Source organism: Oryx dammah, unplaced genomic scaffold, assembly GCF_014754425.2.
Source record: "Oryx dammah isolate SB20612 unplaced genomic scaffold, SCBI_Odam_1.1 HiC_scaffold_1, whole genome shotgun sequence".
Taxonomy (NCBI): Eukaryota; Metazoa; Chordata; class Mammalia; order Artiodactyla; family Bovidae; genus Oryx; species Oryx dammah.
Genome location: NW_024070185.1, coordinates 62,583,229 through 62,606,766, shown reverse-complemented (window position 1 = coordinate 62,606,766; position 23,538 = coordinate 62,583,229). Strand labels below are relative to the sequence as shown.

The window sequence follows — 23,538 nt, the reverse complement described above, 5'->3', positions numbered from 1 at the left end:
CATGACCACAGGAAAAACCATAGCCTTGACTAGACGGACCTTAGTCGGCAAAGTAATGTCTCTGCTTTTGAATATGCTATCTAGGTTGATCATAACTTTTCTTCCAAGGAGTAAGTGTCTTTTAATTTCATGGCTGCAGTCACCATCTGCAGTGATTTTGGAGCCCCCCAAAATAAAGCCTGACACTGTTTCCACTGTTTCCCCATCTATTTCCCATGAAGTGATGGGACTGGATGCCATGATCTTCATTTTCTGAATGGATTTCAGCAAAAATTTTAACAAGGTTCTCACAATATTTTGGAGTGCAAGATGGTGAAACATGGGCTGCAGAATTTGGAAATCGAAGGAGTTTTCAGTGGGTTTGGTCACAAGGCTATGTAGGGCAGATGGCCCCTAGTGTGGGTAGGATAGAGCATGAGCTCTATCCTTATCATTCTTCTATTTACCATTTTGACCAATACTTAAGGTTAAAGAATAAAATCAGATTGTCCAACAGTGATGGCACTAACTGGGAGAAATGATGACTATGAAAGAGAACAGTTCTTTTTTTTTTTTAACCTATGTGTTTGGCTGATCCCACATGCATGTGGGATCTTAGTTTCCCCCACCAGGGACTGAACTTGCAGGGAAGTGAGGCATCTTAACCACAGGACCACCAGGGAAGTCCTGAAAGAGAACAGTTCTAAGATGCAGAATACCCTCAATAGTCTGGAACAGTGGGGCATAATCATGCATGGAATGTTTCAAACCTGTTCATAAGTCCCTGAGTTAAACTGCTGATAAACAGGATCAGAGAGATCCCATTTTATGTTCATTTGAAATAACATAACAACACAGAAAACCAACCTAGGGCTCTTGGGAAGGCACAGGCTTCCTGGGATCCAAGGGGGTGAAATGGCCTTAGCCAAGTGAAAGTGACTCTGGACTGTGAAGGCAGCAGGGACAGTAGTCCAGAGTCCTGAGCACAGAGGGATGGCCCTGAAATATATTTTTTAATTATTTATTTGGCTTAGTTGTGGCATGTGTGATCTATTTCTCTGACTAGCGATTGAACCTAGGACTCCTGCACTGGGAGCCCAGGGTCTTAGACACTGGACCACCAGAGTAGTCCCTCTAGATATCATTTTTGAAGAGAGCCATGGACAGATTGGTGGCCAGGGAAGACTGAGGAATCTGGGCATATTTCTCTTGGAAGACTTAATTTGGAAGGGAATGAGGAGGTACCAAAGTGAGCTGTCTTTGGTCAGGGGCCACCGTGGGTGAGAGGGAGCACCATGGGCTCCAACAGCAAGTTGGGACCCATAATGAATGCTGTGGGAAGGCTATAGGTGGAGCTTAAGAAATGATGTACAAAAATCCCATCAATGAAATAATGGAGTGGGAGCCTCACGAGGCATTGCTCTTGCATCTTTGATGGTATTATTATTACTATTAATATTATTATTAGTTGTTTGCCTAATAAGTGACTAGTACTGTGCATCATCTTACTTAAGGAGGGAGATAATTATATGTGAAGTTCTTGGAAGAGTCCCCTGCATATGTGAGTACTCAATATATATTAGCTGTTTTTATTATTTAATCCTTACAACAACCTTGATGTGAAAGAGGAATAATTTATTCCCTCTTTAGAGGTGAGGAAACTGAAGCTCAGGAAGGTGAGTGACTTCCCAGAATTGTACCACTAACAATTGATCAGCCCGACTCCAAAACTCGCCATTACCCCTAAGGTTTGGTGAATGGTTGGACCAGACACTTGATGGGATGCTTCCCTGTCTAAGGCTCTGTTCCTAAACTGTGCCTCTTGTCCATCTCTGATCCTCTTTCTAAGGGATCTTAATGTTTTTGAAACCTCTAAATGGGAGGAGGTGTCCTTCTGGGGACCTTTCAGTTATAAGCTATATTTCCTGCCTATCCACGCTTAGGACCTGTCCAGCCGACATGGAGCATGGTGACACCCCATCCTCCTACTGTTCTCAGACTGTAAGAGCAGGCCCTGCTGGTCCCCCCCACCCCCCTCCTCCAGCCCCCACCCCAGGTTTGGCACTGACTCCTGAAAGGTTTAGCCAGACTGTCTCCAGGCCAGACTCTTTCCCTTAATAAAGGAGAACCAGCTTCATCTCTCCTTCAGTGGGGGATCCTGGCCAAATCATCTCACCTCTTTCTCATGTTGACCATCAGTAGCATTCTTTACTTTTGAAAGACTCTTTCCTCCTATAGGTCCCATAAGGGCATCTCCAAGGAGAGGCACGTGGAGGAGAGTCAAATGCAGGAGTCTGGGGTCGGACAGATTGGATCTGGGCCCTGTTGCTGCCTCTGCTGAGTATCATTAGGCACATCATTTAATCCATCTGGACCACAGTCTCATAATTTGCAAAACTGGGATCCTAACACCTATTTTTCAGGCAGTCATGAAGATTAAGATGATGCATACCAAGGTGTCTGGCACAGAATAGGTAGGCGTTTAATAAATGGTAGCTATTATTATTGCTCGAACTGTGTCACCAGACCACATTTGATGCCTGAAACCCAATTTTATGGTTTAAAAAACATGCCTTGTGAAAAAAGAAAAGCAACTTAGATTCATTCAGCTAATAGTTTTTGGATCCATCATTCATAACTTATCCATTTAAAAGATGGAAATGAAAACAAACAATGTACTTAAAAAAACAGCTGAGCTACTTGATTGAAAGAAACATTTCAATGTAAAGTAAACATGAGTACAAAATATACATGGGAGATATTTAAAAGGTTTGTTTTTTTTGTTTGTTTTTAAAGAAAGCTTAAAAGAAGACCTCCCTGTTGCTGGGAGTTAGAACAGAGGCAGGCATGACTGACAGGGCAGACTGAGAACAGGGTATTGGAAACTAGACCCACTTCCCAGGAGAAGGCAGCTGTGGGAATGGAGATGTGAGCAACTGGCACAAGAGTGGCGAGGGCTATCCAGCCCAATATGGAAGGAGAACAGACAGCAGGGGAGGCCTGGTTAGCCTCCCGTTGTCAGGATCCTGCTCAAAGGGATGCAGTGTCAGCAGACACCAATGGACTATGCACAGTCCCCTCAAATCCCCAGAAAGGGAACAGGTATCCTCTTTCTTTTTTTTTTTTTTTTAAATACTTCTCTTTCCACTGTTTATTATTAATGTACAAAATATACAAAACCAAAAGAAAAAGAAAATACTCATCCTCAAATCCATTGTGACTCTAACCCAAGACCCTGCACAAAACCTAACCAATCCACTCTTTTCATAGAAAACAACTGATGCCGAGACGGGTGAAGGAGAGGACTGGGAGAGGACAGGTCATCATCGAATCCACCCAGGAAGGCACCTGGCGGGGATTCAGAGGTGGCTGACAGGGCACGGGAGCTGGAGGCCTCACGCCTGCGAGGTTCCAGGTGGGGAGCAGGAGCGCGCTCACTCCCAGAGGCAGTGCGTGTAGTGTGACTGTCAGGCCCAGCATGCCAGGCTTCAGTTGATGAAAAGCTGGTCTCACTGTTTTACAGTTTCCAGAAAGAGCTGTAGGCAAGGGTGGACCACCGCCATGGCCTCACCTCTGCCAGCTAAAACTTTCACGAGCTGCAGATGTGATTTGCCATCATTGAACCTAGCACACCCAAGGCGCAAACTTGAGTGTCCTCAAAGATTGCAAAAGTCTCACTTGAGAAAGGACTCAATGTAAAAAGCCTGTGTTCAGGGAGGGGTGGGGACGATGTGTTCTAGAACTCAAATCCAGCCTGATTGAGCCCTCTCAGTGCAGTAGGGTACACGGTACCCCTTTACATCCCCACCCATGGGGAAATGAACGTGGCTGGGAGGATTTCATAAGTGCAGCTGATCCCATGTCAGAGTTCCGTGTGCATGTGGAAGACCCACAGCACGAGAGCAGAGGTGTTCTCCAGGATAACCAGCTCTAGGTTCTCAGGCGTGAAGGGCAATACCAGAAAGGGGCTCGGGATACAGGGCAAAACTCCTCAAAGAGTGAAGCCAACTGGGTCTCCTCTTCAGCAGTCCAGGGTACAGAATGTGTTCAGTCTCTCTCCTCCCCAGACTGGAGGAAAATATGTACATTGATGCGCACCAGTGATCAGAAAACCCCCAGAACCCAGGCGTGTGGGCACTGAGGGGCCGGCTCCTCATCAGCTGGGGGAAGGGAATGGGCCTCACAGAAGCCATAAGAGTGGAAGGAGCAAGGCTGCAGTCCACAGGACGGGCCGGGCGGGGGCCTAGGGCAGGGGCGGCCCGTTGACGCCTGGGTGGTAGAAGGCACAGTTGTTCTCGTAGCGGCAGTTGCCCTTCATCATGAAATGTCGACACACGGGGCGGTTCGACATGTCTCCTCCATGGCTGTGGCTGCCATCATGCCCTCGGTGGCCCCCTCCTCCATGGCCAGGGCCATCGTGGCCACGGTGCTCGTGAGGGGGTGGCCCGCGGTGGTCATGGCCTCGGTGACCAGGGACATCATGAGGCCGGTGGCCATGGGGCCCCCCGTGTCCAGGGCCTTCATGGGGCCGATGGCCACCACCAGCACCCATTCCTCCACCAGGGCCTTCATGGGGGCGATGTCCACTGCCTCCACCCATGCCACCGCCGGGGCCTTCGTGGGGGCGGTGCCCCCCACCCATGCTACCACCAGGGCCTTCGTGGGGGCGATGCCCACCACCCATGCCACCGCCAGGGCCTTCATGGGGACGATGTCCGCTGCCACTGTTCATGCCGCCACCAGGGCCTTCGTGGGGACGATGTCCACCGCCGCCAACCATGCCCCCACCAGGGCCCCCTCGTCCATTTGGAGGTCCGCCTCCAAAGCGACCTCCTCTGGCCCCCCGGAATGGAGGAGGAGGAGGAGGAGGTTCATTTCCTCCTCGGCCACCACGGCCTCTATGGTATGGCCCAGGGCCAGGTCCTGGCCCGCCCCGCATAGGGTCACCTGGGCCATCCCAGAAGAGGTCGCCCCCCCGGGGAGGGGGTGGGGGACCCAGGAGACGTGGACCCACTGGCCCACCAGGGCCCCCAGGGCCTCCATGGGGACCTGGCATAGGCCCCCCAGGTCCAGGGGGGAAGTGCTGCATGCCCTTGGGGCCCCCAGGGCCTCCGGGTGGGAAACCATTGGCTATCGGACCAGGGCCTAAGAGTCCATGTGGCACCAGCATCTGCTTGATCTTGTCTGAATAGTCTGCTTGCTTCAGCAGTTCTTCTGAGGGGTGACTGTTGGGGCTACCCATGATGGAGGTGAGGATCTCCTGCACGTTGATGGTGCCTCCTCCAGGACCCTGGGGGCTCTTCCCGGCACCCATGCTCCCCATAAGATTAGCCAGAACCGGAGGCAACTTGGAACCACCTGCTCCGTCAGGTGACCCACCGGCTCCCCCAGGTTCCAGGGTCTCAACGTATGGGGTCTCATCCATGGAACATTCCTCATCTAGGGGGATGAGCTTTGGGGGGATGGGCTCATAGGGCTCAGGATCTGGCTCATGAGGACTCTCCTTGTTCAGGAAGAGCTCCTGAAGGATCCCCTTCTCCCGCTCAGCCTGGATGTACCGCTCCTGGCTGTTGCTTCCAGGGGTGACGAGGGGCGAGGGCAGCACCAGAGGCCGGGGGCACACCCAGGGCACCTTCTCCTCCATGTTGTCATGGCTCAGACACCGGGCCATCTCAAATGCATGTTGGTCTGACAGTATCTCTCGCTTAGCTGCTTCACCAAAGTCCTTGATCTTATTCACATTTACTCGCTCAGTCTCATCCAGTTCAAAATAGAAATACTCTCTCAGCTTGCCCTCCTCCGGCCACGTCACAGTTTTCCTCTTCCTGCCTTTCCGGGTCAGCTGGCTGGGGTCACTGGGACTCTCCACTGGCTTCACATCCAGAGCTCCTGGCTCCAAAGAGGCAGTATCCATGAGCTCTGGGACTTCAACAGGGGGAACTGGGGTCCTGGGACGTTCTGTGTCCATAGCCTCAGGAGGTGCTGGCTCTGGGGAAGAAGGTTTGGCCACGCTTGGTTCTGTGCTTGTTTTTCCTTCAAATGGGCTTGGCTTGGCAGCTGTGGGTGACAGCACCTTCTTCTTCTTCTTAATTTTGATGCCTGGGACAGGGGCTGAATTGAGCGCATCCAGAAAGCCCAGGCCCTCCATAGGCTGTGGTGGGATGATCTTCACTTTGATCTCTTTGGTGGCATTGGGTGTCGTGTTGAGTGGTTTGTATTTCTTCTCTGCTGGAGGGGCAGCATCTCCTGGGGCAGCTGCAGAACTCTGACGCTTGAGGGGGATGGGTTTAAGGTTGTACTTGTCAGAAACCACCACTGCACTGGCATTCTTCTTCACGGGCACCAGAGATGGGGTCTCCAGCTCTAGTCCGGTGGAGCGGAACTTGGCGTGACTGGGCGCTGTGGTGCGGAGAGACCTGGGCTTCTCCCTCTTCTTTTCCGGGGCCTCCTCAGCCCGAGTCTCAGCCTTCACCTCAGTCATTGGTCGCTTGGGAGGGGTGGTTCGACTCTTTCCCTCTTCTTTCCGTTTCTTCTTATCTTTCTCAGCAGGCTGGGTACTGCTCTGGGAGCAGATGACCGCCATCCAGTCGCTGACAAGGACTGAGGCCAACTTTCGGAGTTCTTCATCGTCACTCGACTTGCTCAGCTGCTTCACCAGTTTGGCTGTGTTGTTCTGCTTGAGATGGTCAACAGTGAGGGGCAGGTGCTGCAGGGTCAGCAGGATCTGCTGTAAGAGGGGAATGTTGTTGGTCGTCTTCGAATACGTCAGCCAATTGTTAAGAAGCTTGTAACCACCGACGTCAATAAACTTGATCAGTACTTCCGGTGAACGGGTCTGCAGGAGAATGTTCAAGTACGTGCACCGACTCACCATCTTTCGTGCCTCCTTCATCAGGCTGAAGATTTTCGAAATCCCATCCACACTCTTGACTTCTCCATCTCGGTTAAGGAAACTATCCAGGCCCTTGAGAAGCTCTTTGGGGTCTATGGGACCCGAACCCATGATCAAGGTTTTTATCCATTTTTTTTGCGACGTCAGCACCTCGGGCTCAGGGGGGGAGGGGATTAAAATTTTGGAGAAAAAAATAAAACAACCAACCAGGACCCAAAACTCAATTATTTGGGGGGCCTCATTGGATCAAAAAATCTCTTTAGAAAAAAATAAAGGCCAACTCAGTATTCATTTCCCCTCCACCCAACTCCATTTAGGGAGGGGGGTCGTAGAAAAAAAGTTCTGAGTGGATTAAAAAAAGTAAACGCTGGATGAGTGGACTTGGTGGGTGGTTGATTATTTTTGAAGTTATGTGGTGACGGTCCTTTGGCCACAGATTTCAAGTCCCAGGCAGCGTGGGCTGGTGGGGTGGGCAAGATAGGTGGGAAGGGGCAGAAGACACAAGTGGTTGGGCTGGTGGCTGCTCTTTTCCTTCCCCCCGCCCCCGGATCCTTTCAAGGGCTTAGATGTTGCTGCGGCTTGTTTCTTTTCTCCTGGTGGCCGGCCTGTCTTTCTCCGAGAAAATTCAAACCTCTAAACGAACCCCAGAATAGGTATCCTCTTTCAAGTGGGCCTTAGGAAGCATCACTACAAACAAAGCTACTGGAGGTGATGGAATTCCAGTTGAGCTATTTCAAATCCTAAAAGATGATGCTGTGAAAGTGCTGCACTCAATATGTCAGCAAATTTGGAAACTCAGCAATGGCCACAGGACTGGAAAAAGTCAGTTTTTATTTCAATCCCAAAGGAAGGCAATGCCAAAGAATGCTCAAACTACCGCAAATGGCACTCATCTCACACTCTAGTAAAGTAATGCTCAAAATTCTCCAAGCCAGGCTTCACAACACATGAACTGTGAACTTCCAGATATTCAAGCTGGTTTTAGAAAAGGCAGAGGAACCAGAGATCAAATTGCCAACATCTAATGGATCATCGAAAAAGCAAGAGAGTTCCAGAAAAACATCTATTTCTGCTTTATTGACTATGCCAAAGCCTTTGACTGTGTGGATCACAATAAACTGTGGACAATTCTGAGAGAGATGGAAATGCCAGACCACCTGACCTGCCTCTTGAGAAATCTGTATGCAGGTCAGGAAGCAACAGTTAGAACTGGACATGGAACAACAGGCTGGTTCCAAATAGGAAAAGGAGTACGTCAAGGCTGTATACTGTTGCCCTGCTTATTTAACTTCTATGCAGAGTACATCATGAGAAATGCTGGGCTGGAGGAAGCACAAGCTGGAATCAAGATTGCTGGGAGAAATATCAATAACCTCAGATATGCAGATGACACCACCCTTATGGCAGAAAGCAAAGAAGAACTAAAGAGCCTCTTGATGAAAGTGAAAGAGGAGAGTGAAAAAGTTGGCTTAAAACTCAACAATCAGAAAACTAAGATCATGGCATCTGGTCCCATCACTTCATGGCAAATAGATGGGAAACAGTGGAAACAGTGGCAGACTTTATATTTGGGGGCTCCAAAATCACTGCAGATGGTGCTTGCAGCCATGAAATTAAAAGATGCTTGCTCCTTGGAAGGAAAGTTATGACCAACCTAGACAGTATATTGAAAAGCAGAGACATTATTTTTCCAACAAATGTCCATCTAGTCAAGGCTATGGTTTCTCCAGTGGTCATGTATGGATGTGAGTGTTGGACTGTGAAGAAAGCTGAGCGCCATGCATGATACAGGATGCTTGGGGCTGGTGCACTGGGATGACCCAGAGGAATGGTACAAGGAGGGAGGTGGGAGGGGGTTCAGGATGGGGAACACGTGTACACCCATGGCATATTCATGTTGATGTATGGCAAAACCAATACAATATTGTAAAGTAATTAGCCTCCAATTAAAATAAATAAATCTATATTTAAAAAAAAGAAAAAGAAAAAAAAAGCAGGAAAGGAAAAAAAAAAAAAGCTGAGCACCAAAGAATTGATGCTTTTGAACTGTGATGTTGTAGAAGACTCTTGAGAGTCCCTTGGACTGCAAGGAGATCCAACCAGTCCATCCTAAAGAAGATCAGTCCTGGGTATTCATTGGAAGGACTGATGTTGAAGGTGAAACTCCAATACTTTGGCCACCTGATGTGAAGAGTTGACTCATTTCAAAAGACCCTGATGCTGGGAAAGATTGAAGGCAGGAGGAGAAGGGGACGATAGAGGATGAGATGGTTGGATGGCATCACCGACTCAATGGACATGGGTTTGGGTGAACTCCAGGAGTTGGTGATGGACAGGGAGGCCTGGCGTGCTGCAGTTCATGGGGTGGCAAAGAGTCAGACACAACTGAGCGACTGAACTGAACTGAACTGATCCTCTTTCAACACAGCCCCAACCTCTAAACTCAAGTTTGGAGACTAGCTTCTGGTTCATTTGTGTAGGAAGAGGGTGTGGGAGAAAGGATTGCTCTAGGAGGCAGGATTTGGGGAGGAAGATGAGTATTTAAACCATACAGACCTGGACTGACATTCATGTTTTATCACTTTCTAAGGATGTGACCCTGAGCATATTGCTTTCTAAAGTCTCTATTGTGTTTCTTGTGCATTTTATTCTTCATTAACAATATGAACGATTATTAACCTTACCTCTTCTCACCAGTTCCTCTGCTTGTAGCCTGGTTCTTGCTACCATATGTAGCTTATCACAACAGCCTCCTCGCTGGTCTTCCTGCCTCCTCTCTTCCCCCTACCAGCTTCTCTTTACTGGACAGATCAAATCACATTGCTGATGCACCAGTTCCTTCTGGTCGTTCCCTACTTCATCATGTGCAAACCAGAGTTCTCACAATGCCCAGGTGCTACCTGATCTCACTTGCCTTTGACCTTGGGTACTATGCTTTTCCCCTTGCTTACTCCACTCCAGCTCCACTGGCTTCCTGACAGTTCCTTGAACATGCCAGGCACACTTCTGTCTTGGAGCCTCTGCCCTTGCTGTTCCTCCACCTGGAACACTATTTGCATGTCTGTCTTATTTACCTCCATTATGTCTTTGCTGAAAAGTCATCTCAGCGTGTCCTTCCATGACCTCCCTATTTCTAATTGCAGCCCCACCCTGTCAGTTTCAATCCTCTTTCTCAATTTATTGATCTCCATAGAACTTTTCATAAACTGGGATACTAAAATATCTTCTTCTTTCTGTTTATTGTCTCTCTTTCTCCACTAGAATGTCAATTTTATGAAGGCAGGGATTTTATTTTATTTTTACTGGAGAATAATTGCTTTACAATGTTGTGTTAGCTTCTGCTGACCACAAGGTGAATCAACTATAAATATACATATACCCACTCCCTCTTGAGCCTCCCTCCCACCCTCATCCCATCCCTCTAGAACATCACAGGGCACCAAACTGAGCTCCCTGTGTCATATAGCAGCTTCCAACGAACTATCTGTTTTATACATGGTGGTGTATATATGCCCATTCTCCAGAGGCTCAGCAGTAAAGAACCTGACTACCGATGCAGAAGATGCAGGAGATGCAAATTCAGTCCCTGGGTTGGGAATATCCCCTGGAGGAGGAAATGGCAATGCAATCCAATAATGTTGCATAGGAAATCCCATGGACAGAGAAGCCTGGTGGGCTACAGTCCATGGGGTTGCAAAGAGTCAGACACGACTTGGTAAACAACAAAAACAACAACAGTGTGTATATGTCAGCGCTACTCTATCAATTCATTCCACTTTCTTCCCCCACTGTGTCCACAAGTCCCTTCTCTATGTCTGTGAATCTATTCAAGTGCAGAGATTTTAGTTTGGCTTATTTATTTCTGTATCCTCAGCTTCTAGGACACTGCCCAGCACATAGTAGACACTACAAAACATTGATTGAAGGAATGAACGATTATTATAAAGCAAGAGGGCTGAACTCAAGCTCTAGAAGAACATGGAGTTGAAACTGGGGACCAAGGTTGGAACTCAGACCCAAGGAAGCATGCCAATGATCCAGTTACCCAGACTGGAACACAGGCCAGAGCAGGATCTGGGAACCAGAGAGATGCCCTGACATCAGAAGTGGGGTATGAGCTCACAGCTTGGCCTGGAGCCAGACTGATGGAGAGTAAGACTGGAGTTCCTTGGGTCAGGGCTGATCCCTGGTGTCTAGAGGTCAGGTCACCTCATAAATGGAGACAGGCGGAAAGGTAGGGCCAGGCAGGGCCTTCAATCACTTAGTAAATGTCAAGCAAAGTTGTTCCAGCTTTCAACTTATTCCCAGATGTAGGTGTCAGCAGATACTCCATATTGGCGTGGCTTACAAGGAAAACATAAATGACTAAGGGAAAAAAATGAAAATGCTCATTCGGAAACCTGAGCTTAGAAGTTGAGGAATGGTAGCTGCTGGAAGCCTATGACTAGGCGATATCTGTGATGTCAAGATCACATCACAGATATCTTGAGGATTACATTGTCCTCTGGACCACCTTTTTTGGTGGAGATGCCCAAGTGAGCTCTGCCCCTTTCAAACCTCCCAGCTTGGGAGGTCGTGTCTGCAGAAGCCTAGAAAGAGGAGTTGGACAGGAAGAATTTGGCCCGGTTTCCCTAGAGCTGTCCAAGTTACTCTCCAGGAGTTGGGCTCAGCTTCTCCTCTCCGTCTTCATGATTCCTGGTAATAACCTAGCCTGTGATTCAAGGCTGCCCCTGCCTCACTCCAGAAGATCAAGTCTGTGGACAGCATGTGGTCCAACATGCCCAAGGAAAGCAAGGTCCGAAACAATTCAGTCAGGGCAGTTCCCTTCCCACAGGGGAGCATGTTTCTGGTCCTGACTTCACTGCACTGATATATGGAGCTCCTGCTGGCTCTGGCTTCCAATGCTCTCTCAATAGTTCTTTGTACTTCAACACGCTATGAAACCTCTCAAAGTATGGGTCTGTAAAGTGAGGATGATATAAAAGTTCTTGGTTCCTAGGGCTGTTGTGAGGGTTTCATAAATGTAGCAAGTGTTCAGTGAAGGTTAAATTCTCAACCTTGTTACAAGGTCGTCGGTATTGCCCACAAATGGTTGGTTCAAGGTTTTCTGAAATGATGTTGCCCCCCTTATTGATCACCTCTTGGGATTTTATATTTTAATGACCATGATTCCTATTGTTCAAGCTTGGAGAGGTACACTGACCCGAGGCTCTAGGTCAGATTACAGGACTGCTAATTAAGGTTAGCCAGTGCAGCTGGCGCGACCTGTCAGACAGAGGGCCAGGTCAAGGGGAGCTTGGATCCACTGTGGCCTGAGGATAGTACTCCGACCTGGATAGGCAAGGGTGGGAGAATTCCAGGGCGGAGCCCCCTCTGGGAATGGGGACATGGGGGAGGTCAAACGCCTGGAGGGGGCGATCGCACACGCAAGGCGAAGACTCCAGGCTCCTGAGGTTGGCAAAGGAAAGCTCAGACTAGACGGAAGAAGGGGGCTTTCAGCCACACCTTAAGGGCCAGAAACCTCAGCACCGAAGGGCATTCAACCGCCGGCGGTATTTTTGGCCGCCGCTTCGGGCTCAGTCATGGCCCCCCAGACACCAGCGTAGAGCAGGGGAGTGTAGGCTGCAGGTGCCTCTAGGACGCCTCCGTGGCGCGCTCGCAGACCAGACCTTCCCAGCCAGACCTCCGAGAGGCAGTCCCAAATCATCGTGCAGGTGCTACAGGAAGCGCTCGGCGAAGCGACCGTGGCCACTGCGTGTGCCAGCACGCCGTGCTCGTTCCTTCAGCCGCTGTCCCCCAGAGCTCAGGTCCAGGCGGTCGCGGGGCAGCCAGCGCGGCGGAGGGCCGGGGGCGCGGGTGTGCGTGTGCTGGGAAGGCGGCCTTCCCCGCGGCCGCCGCAGCGCCAGCGCCTCCCCTCCCCCGGCGCGCACGGCTCGTCCCTGTCCCCGGAGGCGGCCCGAGCCGCCGCGGAGCAGCCTCGCCTTCGCCTCCCGCGTTTCCTGCCGCTCGCCCTCCCCCGGCCGGGCTCCAGGGGCTGCTGCCGAACGGCTCTCGGCGGGAGAGCAGCTCAGAGCGCGCACGGGGGCGGGCGGAGGCGGCCGGGTTCGGGGCGGCCGCGCCGGAGAGAGGCGCGCGCGGAGACGCCGGCCCCCCTCTTCGCGTTTGCTCGCTTGCTCCCCGCCTCCCGCACTCTGCTCGCTCCCACCCCTTCCCGGCGTGATTGATCCGTCACGGGCGCCGCCGCTGCCGCTGTCGCTGCCGCCGCGGCCGTTCTGTGCCTAGCCGGAGCCTGAGCCCGAGCCGGAGCGGGGATCGGCGCCATTGCGCGGGCGCCGCGGGGAGATCTTGGCGCGGGGCGGCGGGCCGGGCCAGGCCATGCGGGCCGAGTGAGCCGGCGCCCGCAGCCCGCGGCGCGGCATGGCTTCCCCGCCTAGCTCCGGGCAGCCCGGGCCGCCGCCGCCGCCGCCACCTCCGCCCGCGCGCCTGCTGCTGCTCCTGCTGCTGCCGCTGCTGCTGCCGCTCGCGCCCGGGGCCTGGGGCTGGGCGCGGGGTGCCCCCCGGCCGCCGCCCAGTAGCCCGCCTCTCTCCATCATGGGCCTCATGCCGCTCACCAAGGAGGTGGCCAAGGGCAGTATCGGGCGCGGCGTGCTCCCCGCGGTGGAACTGGCCATCGAGCAGATCCGCAACGAGTCGCTCCTGCGCCCCTACTTCCTCGACCTGCGACTCTACGACACCGAGGTGAGTGTCCGGCTGCCCGCGCCGTCGGGGCTGTGGGGGGAATGGGGGAGGGCGTGTTGGGCAGAAGCAAGCTTCGGCTCATTGAGCCTGCCGAGGGCACCTCAGGCTGGGGCTCAGTGCTTACCCTCTGGGTCCCGCCGGGCTTGGCTCGCACAGCTGGTGCCAAGATTTGCTGAGCATCTTTCCCCTCTGGGATTGTGTATGTATGTATGCTTGTGGGATGTGGGATAGAAAACTAGGGTCTCCTTTGCCCAGAGAAAGAGTGGAGAAGGTGGTAACTGAACCTGTCGAAAGGCCTGCAGTGGTCACCCCTGCCCAAGTCCCGCTGGTGGGGCTGTGGAGTGCTAGGTGGGAAGAACAGGCGCATTGACTATAAACTGGGCCGTCAAGGGCTGGAGAGGCCACGGGCCTGCTCGCGGGCCTCAGAAAAGCCGAGCTGAGCTTTTGAGGTCCAGAGGGCTCGGGGACCCAGGGGCTGGAGCGCGCATCAGGGCTGGGCGCCTGGTGCGCGCCAGCAGCTTGGAACCCGCACCGGTCCGGCCGGTGTGGGGCCGCCAGCTCTGCAGCGCTGCTTGCTGCCTGCAGGTGCCTGGCCCTGCCTGTGGCCCGAGCGGTTTCCTGAGGAGACCCCTTCCGGTTAGTTGCTCAGAGTGTCCCGAGCAGGTCTCGCCCCGGAGGCGCGAGAGTGTGCGGCCGCGCCGCTGCTGGTGGCCGGGCGGCTGCCGGCGCAGTTCCCCGGGGCGCAGACTTGAAGCACGGACTTGGAGCGCAAGCACTCGGCTTGCCTTCCCGGCCTCTTTCTCTGAGGGGAGCAGAAGAGCCGAGAGATTTCCGTCCTAAGCCCCCTCCTTACACCCTCAGCTTGCATTCCAGCTGTAGCAACAGCACACATCTCCGCCGGCCCGAGAACTAGGGTGCGCCGAGGGGGCTCAGAGGAGCAATCGCTGGCCGCTTGAGGTCGGGTTTGAGAGTTTTTCCAGACTGAAGGAGCCCCTACGCTCCGGCCACAGCGGCTGAGACGCGGCCTGAAGGGGGCAGTGATTTCCTGTGCAGAACGCTCGGTTGGCCCCTCTTCCACCGCGCCAAGCCCGGCCAAGGCAATGGGCTTAATTGACCCGGCTCCCTGGGGCTCCCTGGGCACTTCTGCTCGAGTCCTGGTGTAGAAGGGGAGGGGAGGGTCGTCGTGCCACGCTGATCGGGCACCCTAGGCTCCACTTCCTTCTCTGTGTGACACCCCCTCCGCCCCCGCCCCCGCCGCTTTTGGGTCCCCAGAAAAAGCAGGAATCTGGATTGCATCTTATTTCCCGCCTCCCCCCTTCACTGATGAACCAGTCTGCTCTGCGATGTAAATAAAAGGTGAAGGAACGGGTGGCAGTTGGTGGCGGTGCACGGAGGTTGCTGCAAGCGGAGAGGCTTCCTTTGCCCTGGGAGGATGTAAGCTGGGAGCTGTGCAGAGCCAGCCCCTGTGGAATCATCTCTGAATGACATTCCTGTCTTCTCCAGAACATTTCAAGTTCTCTGGGGGTACTTGTCCGACACACATAAACAGAGGGGGCAATGCAATTATACGTAGCCATGTCTTCTGGGTACTGTTTCTCTGTTGCTCGATCTTATTTTTTTTTGAAAAGGACACAGGAGAGCGGGTTCTTTGGAGACAAAACCCATTTATGGACAGGGCAGCCCTGTTTGCATCATCACCAAATATTGTCAGCTGCATCATGTTTTCACCAATTTATTCCATTCAGAAAGCTTCCCTGAAAGAGATTCATATTAGCTTGTTAGTGGCAGCAATGGGAAGAGTGCTCAATTTCAGGATGTGGGTTGATGCTTTTATATTGTATTTTCAAGTGTGTCTTGATGACTTTCTGAGTGAGAGGGGGCCTAAAGTCAAGAGGATGAGGCAGTCAGAAGGCACTTGAGCTCGAGGGAAGGAGAGCAGAGGGTAATCTCAGCCTCATGCGAACAGAGGCATTTCTAGCCATTTGAAGGGGCAGAGGGCATGGGCTTTGGGATGGCTCTGACCTGAGTCTGGTCAGAAACCTAGCATCTTCCCCGCGGGTGACCTTGAGCAAGGGATTTAATCTCTGTAAGCCTAGATCTCCACTTCTGAAAAACTGGGACTATTATACGTCCTCCGTAGGATGGTATTGTGACGCTTAAGGGAGATAACTGGCCGGAATGGAAAAGGCCTTGAGCTGGCAGCACAGCGGCCAGTCCTCTGGCATGCTGTAAGCGCTCAGTAAATGTTTCCTGCCTGCCTTTCCTTTCCTGCTCTCCCTTTCCTCTGTCCTAGATTCTCAAGACACTGCAACTTTAGATGGGGTAAAACGGTCACCACTAAAATGTTAAGTTTGCTTATTTGTTTTTCCTCATCTCATGAAGAGTCAGTGAAGTTATCACCAGAAAAAAAGAATCTTGGCTTAGAATCAGATAAATATGTTATCTCCTGCCATGAGGTGTCACAGTTGGGAGAACACCCAGGTGATAGAATGCTTAATTTTTTCAAGTGGCCTATCTTCATAGAGTAGAGGGACTTTCTTTCTAAAGCCAAAGTAAAGGATCAGACTGGGTAATTGCAATAAAGCCTGAAGGGTGTTTGGGGCTCGTCTTAGACCGTCTGGACCCTATTTTATTCAGATAGGGTGTCTTTATGGATTGAATGTACTCTTTAGTCACTTGTTGACTGTGTCACTTGATGTCTATAGACTTGAACACAGGATGGATGTGGTGAGCACATTGTGGCAGACTTTGCTATCGTTTGCTCTCAGTCAATGGGCAGAAACTATGGGCAGCCAGAATGGACCTCTGTCCACACAGCCTTCGAAGAGATGGAGATTATAACAAGACATGGGTTAATCTGATCGTTGGGACCAGCCTGTCTCCATAAAGGAGCCTCCCCCACACACTTATTCAGTTGCCCCTCTGCTGTAATTAGAATAGCAATAAAGGATTCAAAGCCCCACCCAGTGCCGTGTGTTTGTAAAAGTGAAACATCCCAGCAGAATCTCTGCTAGGACCTCTCTTCTTTGGTGTACCTCAAATCACTTCAGCAAATACTTCTTTATGTATTTCAAGGAACATTTGAATATATAAAAACACAAGCAAAACAACAGAAAATACAGATAAGAGGAAGCATCAGAAACCATATAGAAAAATGGGCGTTATTGAACCCAGAACCTGGGCTAAGATGACTATTGCATTTTTGTGAATTAAGTTTTAGTGCTGAGCTTCTTGGCAGTCACGGTTAACAAGTAAACCTTGTTAGATTAGATTACTCATATGTTTGTTTAAAAGACTCTGAGGGATAGTATCTTTTTTAAATAAAAGTTTTACAGGTTCAGAAATATTCTTCCTGTGGTTGTTTCTCATGTAGTCATATTAATAAAATTAAATAATAACCAAGGGATGAGTTACAAATATTATTGGCTTTTCTGATTTATTTAAAGTAATATTCATTTTGGAAAAAAAAATTGTAGAGAAACATGAGAAAACTGTGTATAATCCACCTACGCAAAGATAATTGCATCTAATAATTAGCATTATTCCCTTCCAGTTGCTGGTGTTTACTATTTTGTGTACTTGAGATCTCTATGCATCCTTTTATATTTTGTTTCATTCACTTAATATTATAGCATGGTTATTTCTCCATGTCCTCAAATCCTCTTTGCAAAGATGAATTTTAGTTGCTATTTACTATTCTATTGAGTCATTCCCCTATTGTTGGATTCGTATGTCTTCTCACTTGTTACTATTTTAAATTATTCTGAAATAAACTTAGGGAAAGTTCAGGGAGCCAAAGGAGCATGTTCCAGGTGTGCACCTCTCAGAAAGTCTACCCCATTGCAGGGATCCAGCTTAGAAAACCTAGTGATTGGTGAGTATGTCCTTTCCTTGAGTGGGTTGCCAAATATTTGTTGTCTCATTCTTTGTGCTTTAGAGTGGACCCAAACAACTGTGGGATGGAGGCCAAGCTTTTCAAGGAGGTCTGAGTACAGCTTAGTAGGCATTAATTGAGCACCTACTGCATTTATTACCCACTCCAGTGCTCTAGCCTGGAGAATCCCAGGAACGGGGGAGACTGGTGGGCTGCCATCTATGGGGTCACACAGAGTTGGACACGACTGAAGTGACTTAGCAGCAGCAGCAACTGCATTTATTGGTATTGCAGAAAGAAGGGGTAAACCCAGTCCTGGATTCAGGAGAGGAGCTGGTGGATAGGGAAGAACACAGCAAGCACGTGTTTGTCGTTTTCAACGCAAGATAGAAAGTAATCCATCTTGATGTCTGCACATTTCTGTGAATATACTGAAACCCATAGAACTACAGACTTTAAAAGAATAAATGTTATGGCATATGAATTATATCTCAGTATAGCTGTTTTTAGAAATAAAGAGAAAATGAGGTCTTCTAGGATCAGGCTCACATCTCTGTGGTTATACCCCACTGCCTGGCATGGTACCTGACCCTTAGTAGGTGTACTGCTTAGGAACCTCATTACAGGTGACAGAAACCCAACTTTAACAGGTTCATGTGGCTGAAAAATCCTGGAGTGAGCTGTATTCAGGTATGGCTGAATCCAAGAACTTCAATATCTTAAAAATGTCTCCCTCTTTGTCTCTTGGCTCTGATTTCCTTTGTGTTTGGCTTCACCCTCAGTCAGGCTCTCCCCATTTGGCTGTACAGATGGCCCCTAGCAGCTGCAAGTTAACACCCTCCCAGCTTAGAAACTCCAGTAAGAAGAGTGTTTCTTTCCTGACTATTGCAGCAGAAATCCTAAGCTCAGCTCTCATTGGCTTGAGTTGGGTCATGTATCTACCCTCGAATCAATAACATGATATTGGTGGGTCTGGGACATCTATCAGCCTTTCATGCAGGAACAGGATGGTGAGGTCAGCTCCATCCAACTACACTGAATACAGAGTGGAGAAGAGGTGATTCCTCAAAGTACATCAGAGGCTGTTAAAGTCGGGTGGATGCCAGGTGGATCTGATCACAGATATCTACTTGGGAAATGCTAAGTTCAAGAAAGAAGCAATAGATGCCAGGAGCATTAAGAGAAAGGGAAGACCATATCTAGATCTCCTGGAAGAGAGGCGGTCAAGATGAGTCTGGAAGGGTGAATATAATGTTGACACAAAGAGGTGTGGGCTCAGGCAGATGGAGGTTGGATCCCAGAAACAATCACCAAGATCAAAGGATAGAGGACACAAAGTGTGAGGTGTGTTTGGGGAGCACTGACCTATTCTGTTTTCAGCTGAGTGCAGGGTTTGTAGAAGGAAAGGCAGTCTGGTGGTGGGTGTGGAAGGCCTTGAATGCCGTGTCAGGAAGGTTGGCTTTCATTTTGGAATGGTGAGGAGCCATGGGAGATTTTTGAACATGAATGTGACAAGATAAAGGACAGTAGGGATGTAGAGATGGGAAGGTAGACAGGAGAAGGAGACAGAGAAGCCAGGAAGCTGTTGTAGCAACTGAAGGGGTAGGTGCTGGGCCCTGAGCAGAGATGGAGAGGGGATGGAGGTGCTCCGAGGCCTGACTGGGCAGGAGAGGTGGCAAAGGGGAGCTTGAGAGTGGGGGTGTCTGGCAGACCAAACAGAAACTGAAGTCAGTTGCACTGCAGGGGAACGAGGAGAGAGAGTCCCCGAGGGGATGAGGCTGGGCACAAAACCATACCCTTCAGCTCCCCTGGCTCCAAGCACCTGTTGGATGAGCACCTCATCATGTCAGGAGACCTGGGTCTATATCCCCATTGGGTACCGTGTACCTGCCTGGTGACCTTAGACAAGCCACTTTGCCTCTATTTCTTCATCTGTAAAATGGGGCAAATATACTAACTGCCTGATAGGATATGGGGATCAAAGAAGACTATCTAGGTAAAGTCATTTAACGCTTGATGTACTATGAGTGCTCAGTACATATTCACAGCAGTTTTGTCACCAGTCTTATTATTCCTGTACCAAGTGGATATGATGATGTTGACCCCACAGAGCTGAATTAGGAATGAATATAATGGATATGGAATCTCAAAACATGATGTAAAGCCATGTTTCTCTGTCATCACTTTCCGGTGCCATGTTGCTGAAAAGGGTGTTGGAGAAAGAGGATGTGAGTGCGAGATCTTCATTCATGTGTACCTCCCAGCATATCTTCCATATCTGTCTCTTTCTCCCCTGCCGGACTGTAGCTCTGGGAGGGCAGAGCCAGTCTGATGCCCCAGTGTTTTACATGCAGTGGGCATCAGTGAATGTTTGCTGAACTGAACTCTAAGTGGATAAATTAGAATCTGCCTTCTGAGTTAGCTTCCCACAGTATGAATGATTTCTCTGGATCACTTCCTCAGAGAAGCTCCACCTCCCCAACACCAATGGACTTAGAAGACCCCATGTATCAGGATTAAGCCGAGCTGCCTCCTGCATGTTCCCACGAGCACTGGCCCCCGAGCTTTCCTGGCGTGAGGGAAATGCCCTTGGTCATGCCATGCCTACTCCCAACCAATTTCTCAGACCTAGCCAGGTACCCAGGAGAAGCTGCGTGGAATAATACACCTTTAGAACTAGATATTGGGCTAAGACTTTTAGCTCACTGCCTATATTTTTAAAGGGCTCTTCTTCATGTGTTTGGCCTCCCCTCTAAGGAAGATCATCAACTTCTTTATGCAGAGATGTGAGCTCTCAACAGGGAAATGAACAAACTGAAAGTGTAAGACAGGGGTGAAAATAGAAGTGTTAAATAAATTCATTGAGTTTCCCAGGTGGCGCTAGTGGTAAAGAATCTGCCTGCCAAAGCAGGAGATGAGGGTTCAATCCCTGTGTCAGGAAGATCCCTTGGAGAAGGGCATGGAAACCCACTCCAGTATTCTTGCCTGGAGAATCCCATGGACAGAGGAGCCTGGTGGGCTGATCATAGGGTTGCAAAGAGTCGGACATGACTGAAGCGACTTATCACACACACACACACAGAGGATATATAACTTTTGTTAGTCAGGGTGGACTTGGCAGTGCTGCTTCAACAAATCCTGAAATCTGTTTTGCTTGACACGGTCAAATTTATATACTAGCTCAGCCAAATCCAGTGTGGGTCAGAACCTCCTGGGAGGCCCTCCTCCAAGTGAGAACACAGGACTCCAGGCTGCTCTTATACTGTCACTCTCCCATCTTTGGCCTCAAGAAGATGGGGGCAGGAAGAAATCCTTAGGGGAAGGCACACGAGATTTTTGGCCATCTTTACTTGGAAGTGGGATGTATTATCTCTACTCATATTTCATTGATCCAAAATAGTTGTTGACCAACCTAACTTAAAAGGAGGCTGGGTTATGTAAAGGAGCATGTGGATGTCATGGACGCTTGTCGTTTGGGGTCCATCAAGAGTTACAGGCCAAGATGGATGCACAGGTCCCAGAGATCTTAGGGGTAATACCTGTGAAAGATAAAAGAGGAGGTAGTGAAAGCCTCAGATCACAGTGCTGTTCTGACACCTGTGAAAGTAAAAGGGAAGGAAGGAGAGCTGGGAGAAGAGTTTCAGAAAGCCTTGGCCAGCCCACTGGGGTGGGGTGCTCCAGAGCAAAGACTGCCAGTTAGAGGGATCAGTGAAAGTAAAAGTTGCTCAGTTATGTCTGACTTTTTGTGACTTCATGGAGTGTAGCCCGCCAGGCTCCTCTGTCCCTGGGATTCTCCAGGCAAGAATACTGGAGTGACCAGTCTCTTCTCCTGGGGATCTTCCTGACCCGGGGATCAAAGCTAGGTCTCCTGCATTGCAGGCAGATTCTTCACCGTCTGAGCCACCAGGGAAGCCTGAGGGATCACATATTGGAGACCAAAAGAACCAGGCTCTAGAATCCCTGCCCAGCTTGGTCACTGGCTGCAGGCTCCCTGGGAAGAATGTGTCCTTGTCTTAATTAAACACTACAACAGATCTTGAAGCTACAGCTGGAGGCTTAGCTGAGGGCACTTGTCCTGTAGATTCTCCCTTTAAAGGAGATCTGACTGGCCCACCTAGATGGCTGCCATAGTCCCACCTATTTCTGCTCCATCATAGTAATGCTACATGTTGTGTTGGAGAGAGCTTTCTGCCAGGCCCTTTTCTAGGCTCTGGGGTACAGAGATGGATGTGACATGGATCCTGCCCTTGAGGGTCTCACAGCCTAACTGGCGGTCACACAGTGTGACCTGACCATGGTCAGGAGGGGTCAGGGGAGGATGATGGGGAAGGCATACCCCTTCTTGAGGCACCTGTTTGGTCATTCCCCATGTTGTTTGGGGATGAAATGTAAGTGGCTTCTTATTGCTTACTTTTTTGGTTATTTATTTTGGTTCTAGGAAGGTGAGAAAATTAAATGGCATAGTTTGCCCAATGAGCATCACATTCATCTGCTCCTTTTGTTTATTCTTATTCTCTCTGCTTATGTAACAGTTTGCAATGAGGCTGGTGAGATTCCTTTGTCTCTGTACCTTTCCAGGAGCCAGCAGGTGTGCCAGGCTGAAACAACAGGAGTGTGAGCTCCAGTTGGGGTCAGTGGTCTGGGCTTTGGTGCTAGGTTGGTTGCTAAGACCTCGATGGTCTAGATGCTGGTGCTAGGTTAGTTAATAAGTCTTTGCTCTTCTCTATGAATTGCAACACTGAGGATCTCTGCTCCACTGTGAGCACTGCAAGGGCAGGCCCTGGGTGTGTCTGGCTCCCTTGTGTATACCCGCACCCCTCTAGGCAGTATCTCAGGGCCAGGCACAGAGCAGGAGCTCAATAAATATTTATTGAACAAGCAAATAGACCTAAAAGCTTGGAACTCAGCTTTATGATTCGAAGAGGATTAATGGGTATAGTTTTAACAAATTGAGGAAGTGCTTTTTATGCCAAGCCATGTGGGGTGAGCTTTCTGCTTGCTCTTTATTCCTTCTTTGGTGCTTTGTGAGACCCGGGAGTTGTTCAGAGGGAAAAGAGTACCTGTCGGATGTTCCAGTAGAAGATTTTGTGCAGAGCTAATGTCAGTCTTTGGAATTTCTAATGCTAATGTCATTTCTTTGGAAGGAATGATGCTGAAGCTGAAACTCCAGTACTTTGGCCACCTCATGCGAAGAGTTGACTCATTGGAAAAGACTCTGATGCTGGGAGGGATTGAGGGCAGGAGGAGAAGGGGACGACAGAGGATGAGATGGCTGGATGGCATCACTGACTCGATGGACGTGAGTCTGAGTGAACTCCAGGAGTTGGTGATGGACAGGGAGGCCTGGTGTGCTGCGATTCATGAGGTCGCAAAGAGTCGGACACGACTGAGCAACTGAACTGAACTGAATGTCAATCTCCTCTCCCCTGACAAACACACACACCATCCTCCAAGGTCCTCCAACATCAAACCTGGGGAAGAAATTCTTTGCAGCATCTGAGAAGTATTATAGTTTTAGGAGATTAGTTTATTGGAGCAATACTCTAACTGGCATTTGGCAGCTGTAGGAATCAGGTTCTGATACCCCATTCCCACCTCCAGGGAGTTATCAGGCCGCAGAGACTTGGCTGAGCTCTGGTCCCAGTAGACACTGTAGGAATGAAGCCAAGTCATCAGGCTTGGTGAGCCAGGTAGTCTAGTGGCAAGTCTGAATATAATGAATAAAGAGGTATTCTGGTGTCCCCTGAACAGCAAGACATATTTCAGGTGCCTTGCTCCTGGGCTGGAAGTTTCTGCTCTTTATCCTTCTGTGGTCAGGACTGATTCAGGAACTGGGTAAGCTCAGTCTGGAGGTGACTGTTTCTCTGATCTGGTTTTGCTCTGAACCCCAAATCAAATAGCCAAGTTTATGAGAATCATGTGCAAAGTATGAGTAAATTGGTTATGAGCTGATATCAGAAGATTTGAGAATTTTTGCTTGAGTCAAGGGCCTGAACATTGTGACACCTTTGGGGGCTGATTGGGGGTGTTCTTTTCACCCCACTTTCTACTTTTT

At 49.9% G+C, this 23,538-nt stretch overlaps 2 protein-coding genes across 2 annotated transcripts in view; one reads left to right on the top strand and one right to left on the bottom strand.

Moving 5' to 3' along the window:
• Nucleotides 1–3,112: 3,112 nt before the first annotated feature.
• LOC120862720 (serine/threonine-protein phosphatase 1 regulatory subunit 10-like) lies at nt 3,113–7,249 on the bottom strand. The gene has a single exon (XM_040238803.1). It carries the CDS (start codon nt 6,980–6,982, stop codon nt 4,223–4,225), a length of 2,760 nt encoding a protein of 919 aa, XP_040094737.1. The 5' UTR covers nt 6,983–7,249; the 3' UTR covers nt 3,113–4,222.
• Nucleotides 7,250–13,288: 6,039 nt separating this feature from the next.
• Nucleotides 13,289–23,538, top strand: part of GABBR2 (gamma-aminobutyric acid type B receptor subunit 2) — a 371,768-nt gene continuing 361,518 nt past the window's right edge. Inside the window, exon 1 of the mRNA XM_040238757.1 lies at nt 13,289–13,609. Within this exon, the coding sequence (XP_040094691.1) occupies nt 13,289–13,609 (321 nt within the window). The remainder of the gene's footprint in view (nt 13,610–23,538) is intronic.